The sequence below is a fragment of the Anopheles funestus genome, chromosome 2RL, assembly GCF_943734845.2.
Source record: "Anopheles funestus chromosome 2RL, idAnoFuneDA-416_04, whole genome shotgun sequence".
NCBI classification, from domain to species: Eukaryota; Metazoa; Arthropoda; class Insecta; order Diptera; family Culicidae; genus Anopheles; species Anopheles funestus.
In genome coordinates this window covers 72,650,952-72,665,424 of record NC_064598.1, presented here as the reverse complement: position 1 = coordinate 72,665,424, position 14,473 = coordinate 72,650,952, and the positions used below count along the sequence as shown (strand labels likewise).

The window sequence follows — 14,473 nt, the reverse complement described above, 5'->3', positions numbered from 1 at the left end:
AAAATTTACATTTACAAATAAAATTATTATCTTTCTGACATGAGCGATATTTAAACAATTTTTAATATACTAATAATTCTATTTTCATAGGCAACACATTGCGAGATCTTTTCAACATTATTTAACAGCTGCCAGCTATACAGCTACATTAAAATTCTTATCAGTAAATCATTAGTTGACATAAAATGCCTTATTTCAAGTGCGGAAATGTTCTACGTTCTTGTACATTTGCCGCAATACTACAGTTTAATTTACCTATTATCTAAAGCTTACTATTTAATTTCTACTCACCATGATCCACTGTAAGAACTTTAATTCGTCATCCTTATCCACGGACTAGATCAACTTTATCCTTTAAGAGTTTTAACTGTTTCTTTATTGTTTCCGACACTGCATTGCAAAGGGGAAGTTAAACGCTTTACCTTCGTGTGCGAAGCCAAACCATCGTCCTCTACCTTCAGAAGTATTTCTGCAAATCTTCACCTGTCGCACGGCCAATTTCACGGCATGAATGGTGCACCGCTTTTTCAACGTCCTCATTATCGTCTTCCATCAGTTCCGCCAGGAAGGGTATCGTTTCCGGTAGCAGCGGCGCATAGCTTTCGCCCAGCTTACGCGCTATTTCTGTACATGCCTCCAGTGCAAATAATCTGCATGAAACAAAAAAAAAACGCCAAAAGAATAGGATAAAGACGATAATGATTATTGCAGCACTTGTGCCACTGTCGTCGTCACGCGGACGAGAGCATTTTTTTTTGCCAACGACACCTTACCTGACTTGTGCATCGTTGTTACGTGTTTTCATCAGCACCTGATAATTTAACTGACGCCAGAGCGAATCATCCATCACCGCCACGGCCATCTGAGCGAGACAGTCGATCACCAGGGTGCGAATCTCCGTCTCGTCGATAATAAGCTCGTTCTCCAGATGGTCTGTTACCGGCCCGAGCAGCATATCGAAGCGTACCGCATTGATAAAGTTCTGATTGTCGTACAGCACAATGCTGTACAGCGTCTTCAGAACGTAACGGACCAATGTCACGTTTTTCGATTCCACATCGAAATGTAACTCCTTTAGCTCCGTCCCATCGACCTTGGCCTTGTTGGTAGCGTTCAGCAGCTTCACCGCAATCGCTATCAGATCGCTGGCAAACAGCACGAACAGTGACTTAAGCGCTTCCGCCACGTGGCAGCACAAATTGAAGAATGTGATTGCACGGTCATTGCTGGACGTTTCGCGGATGGACCATTCGAACACTTGATAAAACAGTGGCCGGAAGGTGCTTTCCGAGAGCTTTAAAATTAGCACCACAAACGCCTTTATAACGTGCGCTTCTGCTGCATCGATTGCCGCTAGTGTAAAGGTATCCTTGGACGAATTGTAACACCGGAACTGAAGTGCGGTCAGGAACAGTTCCGTCACTTCGCTGCGTATAGCGGTGAAGTTGCTCGACTTCATGTTTGTGAACATGGTCGAGAGAAGTGCCATCAGTGGACCGATTGCGTTCAGCTCACCGGTTTCCACTAGCTTGTGGTAGCATTGTTCAATCGCTGGCAGCAGTACGCGTGGTGCGATCGTGCTCGAAACATTATCCCAAATCATCACCAAGCGCGACTGCATATTTCCCAACCGAGGGTCATTCTTTTCCTCGATCATAGCGTGTAACTTTGTCAAACCGACGAGCATCGATTTTAGATACGGCGAAATGAACCGTGCCAGCGTATCGACAATCTTCACCGTTAGCAGCACAATGCTGGAGGTGAGAATATCGAACGGATCATCCGACTGTAGCTGGGCGACGAGAAACTTGTTCACCATCGGCATAAACTGCGGAAGATAGTTGATGGAATACGGTCCCAGGTTGCTACACAGCTCGCCAATGCAAAGTATCAGCGAGGACAGTATCTGCGTGTTGGGATTTTTCTTGTAACCGTGCAGCTCCACCATCAGCATTTCCAGCACGGACTGCACCTTGCTGGTGTCGTGCTGCGTCAATATCTTCGACAGGTGCCGTACAGCAATGTAGCTCAGCTGTACGATCACCATGCGCTCGAACGAAGTTCCGACAACATTTTCCTCCTCGTACATGTGCTGCACCAGCGTCATCAGTGGATCGTACAGCTTCAACAATCCCGGATAATGATTGCTGTTGAAATAATCCTGCTTGTACTGTAGCTTATTGTTTAACAGCTCAATCACCTTCCGGCGTACCATCAAGAATCGATGCTTCAGCAATCCATGCACGACAATAATCAACGTATCGGCCGAAAGCAACGAGATGGTGCTTTCGAGAATGTCGTAACAATTGTTCAGCATGGCCCTCCAGTAAAGCGGTATCTTTTCGTCGGAGCTTTCCTCCTTTAGCTTGTCGAGCATTTTCGAAACCGCATTCACGTACGTTAGTATACCGACGATCAGATTTTGATAGTACTTCTTCATGTCCAGCGTTTCCGTTTCGTTTAGCTGTGCGATCTTATTGATTACACACACCGACGACAGCAGTCCACCGACGAACTGGACGAGCGAATATTTGAAATGCTTCAACTGACGGCCGGTGTGTGTTTTCACGTTGAAAATGGTGGAATCGACAATATCCACCTCCATGACGTCCGTGTCACTCTTCCGCTTTTCGATCTCCATCGGCAGTTCGCGTAAATAGTCGATCAGATTCGTGCACGTCTGTATGATAACGGCCGGTTCGAACTCGCTCGCTATCTGCAGCGCTACTTCAATTCGCTTCGACAGCTCGCTCAGTGCCAGCTCGGCTTCGGCGCGCGATTTCGTTGCTTTTCGCTTTTCCGCCTTGTGGCCACCTTTCATGACGTCCGATTCAATCAACACGCCCAGAAATACCCACAAATATTCGTTCGCACCGAGCGTTTGCAACAGCTTCACGTACAGCAGGATGCGGCGATGTTCCGGCACGTCCAGTATGATGTCGGTAAATATTTTCATTATAGGAATAATCTGCTCCATCTTGCTGGTAATCGTGCCCGCCGTTCCGGCTAGCGCGATCGTCGGTATGATCGTTTCGATGATCTTCGATATGATCTGGAAGCTGTACGCATCGTCCTGCCGTACGATCGATGATCCAACGAAGGTGAAAATTTCCATCATATTGTGCAGCACCTGGTCCGGTACGTAACGTGCAACGTGTGCCAACAGTAGCAGCGCATGGTGATGCGTTTGTGGGTTCTGCGTACCCCGAATGCACTGGACAATCTGTTCCACCTTAAAGACGCTGGTAGCATTTGCAAATGGTGATGCGTCTCCCTGCTTATCATTAGCCAACTGTTCTACCTTCTGAATGCAGTACAGCAATAACGATAGCACGATTTGCTTCACATACTCAACGGCCGATTGTTCCTCAAAATCGAGACAATACTTAAGACACTCGAACAGCTTCGGTACCAGCAGGTGTGCATTTTCCAGCTTCTTCTTGTTCTGTAAATGCTCCAGCAATGTTACGCCACATTTCCACACCGTCGAAGAAAGCACACGTTCCGATGGTGCGACGGAAATGATGGCTTTACGACCCAGTTTAATGTTCTCTTTCGTTTTGTTTTGCGAATCCATCGACCTGCCTTCGTACATGGCGCTCAGCATATCGACGACTAATTCCGCATCGATAATGTTATTTTTAAACAATTTTCCCGTGACTGAGTTTGTTTCCGGATGTTGCGATAGTGTTGCAGCTTCAACAATGGCCGGAAGCAGCTCTTTAGCGTACCGTTTAGGAAGCGATTCAAACATTTCCCCACCAAGCACTTCGATCATCATACTGGCCGGTGTGTAAAGCTTTCGTTCCTTTGCTAAAATCAACGGTTTGTCGCATTGCAACGTAAGCGCTACGAGCCGCTGACATAGTTCGCTCGTCGACAGATGCTCGATAATGTCCAAATTGAAGCGTCCGATCAACAGTTGCAACAGCTTCGATTCGTACGCATCGAACACTACGCGATCGCTGTCTTTGATTACGCGCTCCACAATACTAACACCCTTGGAGGCGGAATTAAGCAACACTAGCGGATCGTCGAGCAACTTCAAGAAATCCATTATACCGCAGACGATGTAGGTGGGTGTGCCAGTATCCGCTGCACGTGCGATGAAGCATTCCAACGTTTCCTTCAGCGATTTTCCATCTTCCATTGCAAACAATGTAAACACCAGCAACGAAAGTTGCTCCCCATCCATCGTAAGTTCTTCGCGGCGTTTGAGCAATTTCTGCAGAAAACTATTCGATGCTTTCGACAGACCGTTTGCTTTCCTCAACATCGCGATATGCTCGATCGTCTGCACGACACACTCACGCACAACCATCGATTCGGAGGTAAACGCAAGCAGAATGTTTATGAAGGCGTTGTTCGTGATCTTGCAGCCATTTTCCTGTTGCAACTGTTGCAGAATGGAGATCAGCAGCCGCTGGCAGCGAATCTGCAACTTGGCGCTGATCAGAAAGTTGTTCGTTTCGTCTTTGGAAGCTGGTTCGATCAAATGAATTGTGTAAAAATGGGATAGAAATTCCACCCTATCTTCCGGTTGTGGATACAGGCGGGTTAGAAAACTTTTCAGCAGATCACCAAATATGGCTCTTATTTCGTTGTGTTTCGCATCGATCGTACAATACTTTTCCAGCAGCTCGTTGAATATGCGCAGTCGAAGCTTTAGCGACACACTTTGCCGTTCGAAGTTCATCTCAACGATCGGTTCGAACGTTACGCGTTCGATGATGTGTTGAATCGGAATCGTAACCAGATGCTGCGGTAATTTTTTTTCTCGCAAACACTGAATGGATGATGTGTGTGCGTACTGGAAACGATGATTTGCAAGCTGTTTTACCGCATAATCCAGGACGCGATCGGCCTGCTCGACGCTACACGGTGCGGGCAGTGCGTTCGATAAGAGCATCACATTAAAGCACACCTGTATGGGGTTCGTGCTTTGGCCAGCGTTCTCCATAATTTGCAACATTGCGTTACAGTTCTCCTCATTGCTGTAAAACTGCGAGTTCAAGTATTGTTTTCCAAACGAGGACGATTGCAATGTCGCAGCGTTTTCCTCGCCTGCGGGAAAATCTCCGATCGGAGAAAGTAGCGGATAAAGCGTAATGATCAGCCGATTTACGTCCGCACCGTTGTAAATACGCTCGTCGGTTAACAGTTCAATGAGGCGAGGTGTTACTGACTTCCAGCGGGATTGATTAGCGACACACTTCAGCACAAGATTGCTCAGTCTGTTGATCAACTCGTCAACACCAACGACATCCACCAGCTCGGTAGTTGAGAGCTCGAGCAGATTGGCAATCACCTCACAGCTGTCGTCGTCTAGCCGCTCCCGAACACTGTCCCGTAACAGATCCATCTTGCCACGGCTTTTCACCTTCAACGAACGTATATTTGTGACAAGATACTGTACCGCGTGCACACGTCGATTGGCGTCGTAATGGAAGAGATTTTCGAACACGCTCGTTTCGTTCTCATTGTACGATGCTTGCAGGAGAAATCCTAAATTGTTAATTACGAAAAAGAAACAAGGCAAATTACTAATTAGCCAATGTACAAAACCGAACCGTTCAATTATCATCACTCACCCAGCACGTTGCGTAATGCATTACGCTGTTTGTTTGAATATTGACCCTTCATTACGCGCTTCACGATCTTATCGAAAGCAGATGGGTACTGTCGTTCAAAGCTTTTCAAAAATTCCGAATACCAATTGGTCACATTTTGGTCCTTGTGCACAAAATCCTCCTCGTCGCTGTCCAAATCGATGGTATCGTTTGAGTCTGCGATTGGAGCTGATTGGGTTTTGCCATTCTGCCGATCATCCTTCAGGAAATACGAATCTAACACACACCTCCAGGAAAAGATACATAAAGGTTTAAATTCACTTGTGCTGTATGAAAAAAAAACCTAAACATTCGTTCTACTTACTGTATTACATCTTCCGCTTCTTCGTCGGTCAGTTGAATCTCCTGTACCAACTGTTCGCAGAAGCTGCTGTACACCATTAACGATTCATTGGAGCAACATATTTCGTTCAGACACTTTTCCAGCAGCTTCCGGTAGAGCATCATCACATCGATACCATCCGATTTCACGACGCACAAGGTCGGCGTAAGCCAATTGCAGCGAATTATTACACTCATCAGTTCCTTCGGTAGGGTAACGATTTGCTCGTGCTGCGTTTGGAAGATCAGCACCAGTAGCAGGGTAGCTTCGGTAGTTAGTGCTGGATGCTTGACACCACAGACACGCCGAATCAAGTAATCGAGTGCAGTCTCTCCAAGGTTCGTTTTGACTACCATTTGTCCAACGATCATAAGCGAACCAGCGGCAAAATCGATCGCTCTAGATGCGAGCCCTTTACCGACAGTTTTCAACACGGCTACGACGTGGTTTTCCGTCACAGTTTCGACGTTGCCAAACATACCCAATGTCGTGGTACTGTAGAAAGCAAACGGGGCCTGTAGCGCATTCGCTTTGTTTCCCAGTTCGATTACTGCGCTGCTAACAAACCGACCGTACTTCTCCAAAAATCCCGGATGCCGAGTGCAATGATCGATGATGGTACGCTTCGAAGGTGGTACGCCCGATTTGCCGACCGCTGCCAGGAAGGCTAGCGTATCGTTGAACTCCTCGACGTTCATTGTTTGCACGCAGCGCACGAAAATGCGCGTCTCATGGTACGGCAGTATGAGATGAACAAATTGCACCCGGTTGTACTTGTGTATCTCGAAGCGACGTATTAACCACTCCAGACATTTGTGTGCCGGTTGCAGCATAAAGTAGGGTGAAAGATGGTAGAAAAACTTCTCGATGTTGCTGTTGAGCTGTTTGTTCAGCTCTTTATTCTCGACCGCTCGTTGGAGATCGATCGATTTCCTGTCGAACAGCGTATCCTCAAACTGGGCAAATGCGCCATGCATCTGGATTAACTCTACCAGCCCACTTACGCCGATGTCGAATATTACTTCCCGATCCTTTGACGCCGCCTCTTTCGTGTCGAACAGAATCGATGCACTCTTGCGAAAATCGAGCTTCGCAGACGTTTGGGGTGCTTCCAAACGCTTCAGCTGTGCTGCTAAGCTAGTGGCCATTTTGGCAGTTATCACCAGTTCCAAATTTTACTGTAACAACACTATTATTTCTTCTAATATTTGAAACACGGCACCTAACCGGTCAGTGCAACATGCGGTACATCAACACACGTGTTATTTGTTGTCATTTGTGTTTTGACATTTTTCGAAACACCCAGTATACAAGTATCCCAAGTAACAAAAGTAGAACAGGGTGATACATTTACAATTGCCGTCGTTTGACGGATAGCACACTGTGCAACCTAGGGACTTAAAATCTACTGCAAAGCTGGTTATTCGTGCTCTTTGGTATACAATAAGTGAATAATATTCCTTTTTCGAATAACAATTTGCTTTTGTTGATAAATATCTATGTATAAAATCTATCGAGAGTTTTTACTCGCGGAACGAATAAGCGAGAAACACGGATTATAGGTACATTACAATTTGCTAGCTGGGTGGCTTTACCTTTGTGAAACTAAAATGTCAGCCTCTATGCCGGTTGCCACTGTGTTGTGAATTGCGACGTGTTGCGGGCGTTGATAAACTAGAACAGCAGCCGAACAAAATGCCAAAAAAGAACGGATTCTTTTACTTTATGCTTGAGTACAAAAATCGACACGAGGCGGCAGGGTATGCAGTTAGTAAGCTGGACCAAATAACACCGCTGGCGGGTAAAATCTGGGAGGTAAGAAACAAAACAAAACACAATTCCAGTTGTTGCGAAAGATGCTCATGAATGACGCACCTTCTCATTGTAGAAAATGGACGCTAAACAACGTGAACCATACATTCAAAAGGCAAAGTCTGCGCAAAATGAGGGAGGTTTAGACAAATTAAACTCTTTAGGAATGGCAATTTCCGAGGTTGATAAAAAGTTGCGTTCTAAAGAGGATCATACGCAAATGATAAAAAGGCTCGTCGCCGAACGGGTGGCGAATGCCGACTCCAGAAAGGGTAGGAAAATTACCATCGATGCGATGGATATCAAATGATCCCTGGCTAACTTAACCCAGCCAATCTATTTGCAGAACTTGATACGGAAGTGATGTACATCATTTCAATGGCGTACTTTGGGCGGACTATTAAAGGTACGTACATTCCGGCCGAGCTAGGCGTAGTTAAATATAGTCTAAGGTGTGGTGTAATGGACCGGATGCACCTGTACATCAATCCCGGAGAAATTCCACTCGGAGCTGCACTATCAACGCAACAGCACACGGCAGAAACACACAAACTGCCGTTACCACCAAACGCATGGGGATCAACGGACATGAATGAAGTCGCAGTGAAATTGATCAGCTTTCTGGCGGCCGATGATGAAATTCCGCCGCTGTTCACGGATGAGACAACTTTACCAATAACGGAAAGTATGCTCCAGGAGTTGCTGAGCGGTCGGATTGAGGGAAAGACGCTGTACGTTTGCCCCCTGTCGGAGCTGTTCTTCTACTTAAAACAAGCGACGGAACGGCACGTTATGGAAACGCCGACCTTTCCGTCTGCCCGAATGGCGCAGCATATACTGATGATGGATTGTTACGGTTTCACAGTAGGTATCAGCTGCGACTATCATGACACGGAGCGCAATCCAATTAACTGTGCCCTGTCCCAAGCTACACGTTGGGCGTACACAATTTCTAAACACTGCTGCCTACATATGGGTATCGAATGTGTCCAGGGTAAGCATATCCCTTGTGATCGTTCTGCTGACGATGACGGTGTAAAGCCAGCTACAAGTGGTTCTTATATGCTTTCGAAGCTAAAGAGATTAGATGACTCTCATGCCGGTGCCAGATCAGCAATCCAGAAACCGATTGCAAATTCGTCCAACAGCAAGGGAACGTTATCGGGATCTTTGGATAAACCGACATCCACGCCGCATATTCCTTATGTCGACATCAACCTAAATACTTACCAATTCCCCGAACCAGACCAAAGCCAGGACGATGCATTTCCCTCATTGCTCCAGTCCATGGGACGCGGACATTCACAACGTCGCGGTGGTAATTTATCGCGAGGTGGACGCGGTGCACGAGGTCGCGCATTCAATTTACAACAACGCGGAAATTAAGACAGACGATGAACATTCTTTATTTCTTTTTTTTTAACTATTAACTTCACAAAATGTGCTTCATATCTTGACGCAAAAGTGATACAGTAGTGTATTGTTACAGCACGTGTAAAACAACTTTTTGACCGTGGTTGTGATTTTGATCACATCTTTACATACTATTTACGATCCTATCAGTCGGTTTAAGACAATTTATATTTCACAAAGCGCTCGTTTGAATTAAAATACAGAATGATTTTCCCTTAACGTTAAACCTCAGTCGTCTTCGTAAGTACATATTGGTATACGGTATCATATTCACAGAAATACGTCTGGGCGGGTCTTTGCCATTTTTCTGTTTGCATTCTGTTGTAATGGCGTACAGGCACATAACAGATATGTTCTACTCTTAATCACGTTTTTTTTGTGTAACGCATTCCGTGCCATTTTGTTGACGCAAAAGAGCAATGATATACTGTCACTAAAATAAGAATTGTGCCTTATCTTAAGTGTTTTGATCACAAGAAAACGATCAAAGAGATAATGAATTTATCGTTTGTAGGAGGAAAAAACGATGTGCTTCTATTATTATTTTCTTTTGAATTTAATTTCGTTAAAACCATTACCAAAACGAATTGCAATACACTAGCTATCGAATTATAAAATCCTTGTCTCCCAAAGAGCTCAAGGAGCTGTACTGAAGAGCGTCCTCTAGCGAGTGCTAGTGAAAACACAAATTATAGCTGTGCTATAACATTTAAATTTACCGTTATTTTACTACCGTGCTCATGCGACAGAAGAAGTTAAATGTAATGTAACAAAATATAAATAAACTAAAGAATTGCTCCAAGCTGAAAACGTTTAGTTTATATTGTTGCTTTTCAGATGAATTCAATTTAATTGTGAAAATTATTGATACATTCGTCAGGTCTCAAAAAGGATTTAAAATTTATTCTTGTTTTGTGGTACTATAATCTATTGGTCTGTGTCATGTCTATCTTTCTTTGACTATATTTACTCATGCATATAGAAAGAATAGGATTTGATATTTTTCTTGATTGTTACGGTGTATTTCAAGACACTAGCGATATGATCAGCCAACAAAGATGATCCTTGAAAAATTATATTTTGTTTAAAATTTTAAGATTTTATAAAAATCTATGCATTAAATAACTTTTATCTTGCATGTTAAATAATATTCTTTTTCAAAACTATTAAATACAAAGTAATATAAAATAATATAATTCAAAAATTAATTCCCTTTGCAGTTTTATTGTCTTTCGGGAAAGTTTACTTACTCCACAATCGTAGCAAATTTTCAATCAAACATATATTCAATCATTTTATTCAAACCGAATGAAAGTCAACAACGTGCTGTTGCTTCAGTCGATTAGCTTTTCGATCTCCTCTGCCCGCCAGTCATGAAGGAAAATTGCACATTCTATTATTTTTAAATGTGAAACGACAACCGCCAAACAATTCTGTGCCATTTATTTTTTAAGGCAAACCTGTAGTGATTATCTAAACCACAACAACGACCCAATATATACGAATCGCACACGAGGTGCAGGTGGTACGGCTTTGATATGCAATCGAAACCGTGCCAAATTGTTCCCAAGCATTCAATTTTCTAAACGATTTCGAACGTGTTTTAGGTTTTCTTTTTATTTTACTGCGCTGAAAACACAGTTCCTGCTATTCCTCGGTGCGACACAAAATTGTCCTGATCGTGCTGGGTGTAAATTGGTCCCTTTTGGATACCGTTATGCCGTTGGAAAAGAAACGACGGCCATTGCCAATATCTATAAAGCAATTTATTCCGATACGTATGGCGATTGTTTTTCGTCGTTGCCACATTCCGTTTGTCTCTTCACGGCTCTCGATCACTGCCATACTGAATGGCAGAAGCAGCGCAGGAGTGGACAAGACCAATCGGGAGTGTTTTTTGTGGACCACGCACACGCTAGTAATCGGAATCGGAGTTTTTTGCTTAACATTTCCATTTTTCCCAGTGAGCCATTACGCCCAGAAAAACCCAATCGCATCAGGTGTAAATGTTTTTGTTATTCATTTCTTTTCTACCCACATGTTTGTGAGTATCGATATGAGAACAATTTTCCACCGTCTGGTCGCAGCGGTTCAAAAACTCGTTTCAATTTTCGGTATTTTCCGGAAGCAGTACGATTGGGCGGATCAAAGATGGATGTATGGGGTCACATATTGAATGTTGGTGGATCGGTTTTCCCAGGGCACAGTCTCCAATTTTCGATTGTCTTTCTATTTTTTTTTATTTTAGTTCAATTTGTGCAATATCTTTGGAAATTTCCACACACGCAAATTTAAGCGGAGAATCAAAATACGGATATTCCTCCTTGAGTTTGGTGAAATACATGATTTCGTGAATCGTCCTCCGCTTATTTGTGTTTTTTTATTAGAACTTCGAACTTCGTCAATTACTTCCGTAACTGCGGAATATAACTGATGATAAAAAAAACCAAAATGTTTTGATCGTACTTTAACTAGTGTCTCTACTTGGTTTCATATTAATTTTGCTCTTTTCTAGAAGATGTTTTTGATGTGTTGCCTGTTTTTATTTCTTCATTTTCAAACTTCTTTCCTAATTCGTAAACATTAACGAAATTTTGAACTCAAAACGAAATGATGCTAAAAGAAGTTTAATTTTTTTTATTTTCTCATGTAAATTGTTTTTCTTCAGACAACCTATTTTTTATGTCAATTGAATCGTTGTTTCCTTTGAGCAATGATATGTTAGGTCCACTTATAATGTCTCAGGAGCCGCAAATAAAAAAAGACATACGTTCCTACAAGAAATTGGAAAAATTAATATAAATTCATCTCTGAAAGAAATTGGTAAGAAGTAGGAAATAAATTTCAAAAAAAACTTTTTATTTTATAGTAAAACTTAACACGAATAAAAGAAACATAAAAACAAGAGGTATTTAAAAAAATAAAAGCGGATAAGAAAACATGTGAATTGACCACGGAAACCATATCATACACCTTATTTATTAAAAGGGAAAATGCTAAGCAAATTTGTCTGTTTTTCTTTGTCAGCTGCCATTTGCTTCGTTCGTGTCAAACAGTTAAATGTGAAAAATCCTACAGCAACAGTAAATATGCTGCACATTGGAGATAGTTTTTCTTCATTTAATATTCACAATTCCACGGGGTTAACCGCAAAGCAGGTACAAACGAAAGCGATTGACCGATCTGCAACCCCGCAAAACGTTCACCCCCCAGGGGGCGGGGAGAGCATAAGCATAAATGTGACTTCCAATATGGATCCACATCTGAACCGTATCTACAGAAAGGCTGCAAGCTTTCAAAAAAAAAAAATCAACAAGGAAACATCTTACTTGGAAACGATAAGAAAACTGTTTCGCTTCAAACAAAAAAAAAATATTATGATATCTAAAAGACAGTCGGTGCTTTTCGTTCTCCTCCGCATCAGCAAGAGAAAAAAGGGTTCCCAACCTGCCATAGTAGCAGTTGGCCGCACTGCAGGGAATACACTCCAATGATTGGCAGGGGACAGTTTTCTTTAACGCGGCGTGATAACTGTGTGGGTTCGATATGTTCGTATCTTTGTTGGCAACTTAGCACGATGAGCACGGTGTCCCGAGAGACCGGTAAAGCGATGGAATCGTAAAACTGGACGGACGGGATGGTTGATCGTCTTTGTGCCGGAATCAAGTTAATCGAAGTGAATAAGACGTATAGAACCTGCCTAGCCACATACCGGAGTACGATGAATTATGAATCCATCTAGGTTCACCCTTTCCTTTTGCGGCAAGGTGGGCCCATTTGCGATATAAATTGAAATCGTGTCAAACGTTAGATGACGAAACAGATCCGTGAACGTTGCTGCCGATCATACCGACGAATCTAAATCGAGCAACGCTAAACATACGAGAATTGGAAAAGCGCTATATCAAATGTTATTGCGACCGAACCAGAGGGATAAAGTTAAATTTGATTGGTTTTGGATATGCTTGATTGAACACACGTTCAGGAGATTGATATTCGCATTTTTATGATCGAGCGGAAGGAGTCATCCACCATTTTGTCATGGGCACCTTTTGCAGATATTTGTCATAATGGCATTGGGTTTTTCGTTTATAAGAATATGCATATAAAATCATACATAGGTTGGGCAAAACGTCTTGCAGGGTGAAATGCTAACCGTCCATCAAAGGGAGACATATTACGATCCCTAAACGGGTCGCGTGTGACGTGCGTTTGAGTTTATATGTGTTTACATATTTAAAGAAGACAAGGATGTTTCTCAGGAGATTTTATTCATTTGCGGTGCCGATGTTTGTAGCATATTTTAGATTTATAAATGAGGAGAACCGGTTTTAAGAATTTGATATCAAACACAATGTAAATAATCTGTAATTTAAACAAATAAAAACATACAGCCAAAAGGCATTCTGAAGTATGAATTGAATAATAAGTATCTTACAAAATACAACGTTTTGATAGCAAGTTGCCTTTACTTGTGAAGTCCTCATGCTTAATTGCCAAATGCTACTAACTACATCAGGTGGTGCATGTGATAAACGGCGTCAGTCCACACGGCCGGACCGGGTTCAAATCCCATCCGGACCGTTCCCCCGCAGCAAGGACTGACTATCCGGCTACTTGGTAAAAATAAGTCTAGTAAGCCAGAAATGGCCGGCGTGACCTGTAAGGTCGTTTAAGCCAAGAAGAAGACTAAGTACATCATTTAAGTTGTAATTTGATGTTTTTAAGTATTAAATGATACTGTAGCGACCGTGGCCGCAACGACTTGTTGTCGCTACGTGTAGACGCGACATAATTTGCTATAATGCACAATACACGAACGAGCGATCGGGACGACGGAAGGCGGCTGATAGGTGAACGAGCGATCGGGATAATGGACGAAGGATGATGGATTTATTCTGGTGTGGGCATAGCATGCGTGTAGAGGGATCCGAGTAAAAGTACTAAAAGTAAAGTTGTGTAGTGGCCTATGCAATACTCTTTGTCAAAATAATTTGTCTCCGGTCAGGCAATACACTTGTAAATCGTGGATCGAATACTTTTTTAATCAGACGTCCAGATTTATAAGGACACAATACCTGGCGCCTTTTTCGGCAGGTGACATAGAGGAGCACAGCTAGTTCTTTGGATGGATTGGTGGATTGGATGGATGAGGTGGAGTCGAACTTGTCGGAGATCGGATACAACCTTGAGTGGAAAACTGCAATTCTAGACCGAGTTTCCTGGAAACGGATTGGCGTCCTGGCCTTGTCATCACGAGCTGCTTAACTCTGACCAGGCCATTAAGAAGATAAAG

At 43.1% G+C, this 14,473-nt stretch overlaps 2 protein-coding genes across 2 annotated transcripts; one reads left to right on the top strand and one right to left on the bottom strand.

Annotated features, from left to right (window-relative positions):
- Window positions 1-353: 353 nt before the first annotated feature.
- On the bottom strand, window positions 354-7,350 carry LOC125764867 (HEAT repeat-containing protein 1). The gene is made up of 4 exons (XM_049429501.1): window positions 5,935-7,350; window positions 5,592-5,857; window positions 774-5,505; window positions 354-650 (listed from the first exon to the last, which is right to left on the bottom strand). Exons 1-4 carry the CDS (start codon window positions 7,098-7,100, stop codon window positions 458-460), a joined length of 6,357 nt encoding a protein of 2,118 aa, XP_049285458.1. The 5' UTR covers window positions 7,101-7,350; the 3' UTR covers window positions 354-457.
- Window positions 7,351-7,540: 190 nt separating this feature from the next.
- LOC125764868 (protein maelstrom homolog) lies at window positions 7,541-9,938 on the top strand. Its single transcript, XM_049429502.1, has 3 exons — window positions 7,541-7,767; window positions 7,841-8,036; window positions 8,111-9,938. The coding sequence occupies exons 1-3, from the start codon at window positions 7,648-7,650 to the stop codon at window positions 9,148-9,150; spliced, it is 1,356 nt and encodes a 451-aa protein (XP_049285459.1). The 5' UTR covers window positions 7,541-7,647; the 3' UTR covers window positions 9,151-9,938.
- Window positions 9,939-14,473: the final 4,535 nt, after the last annotated feature.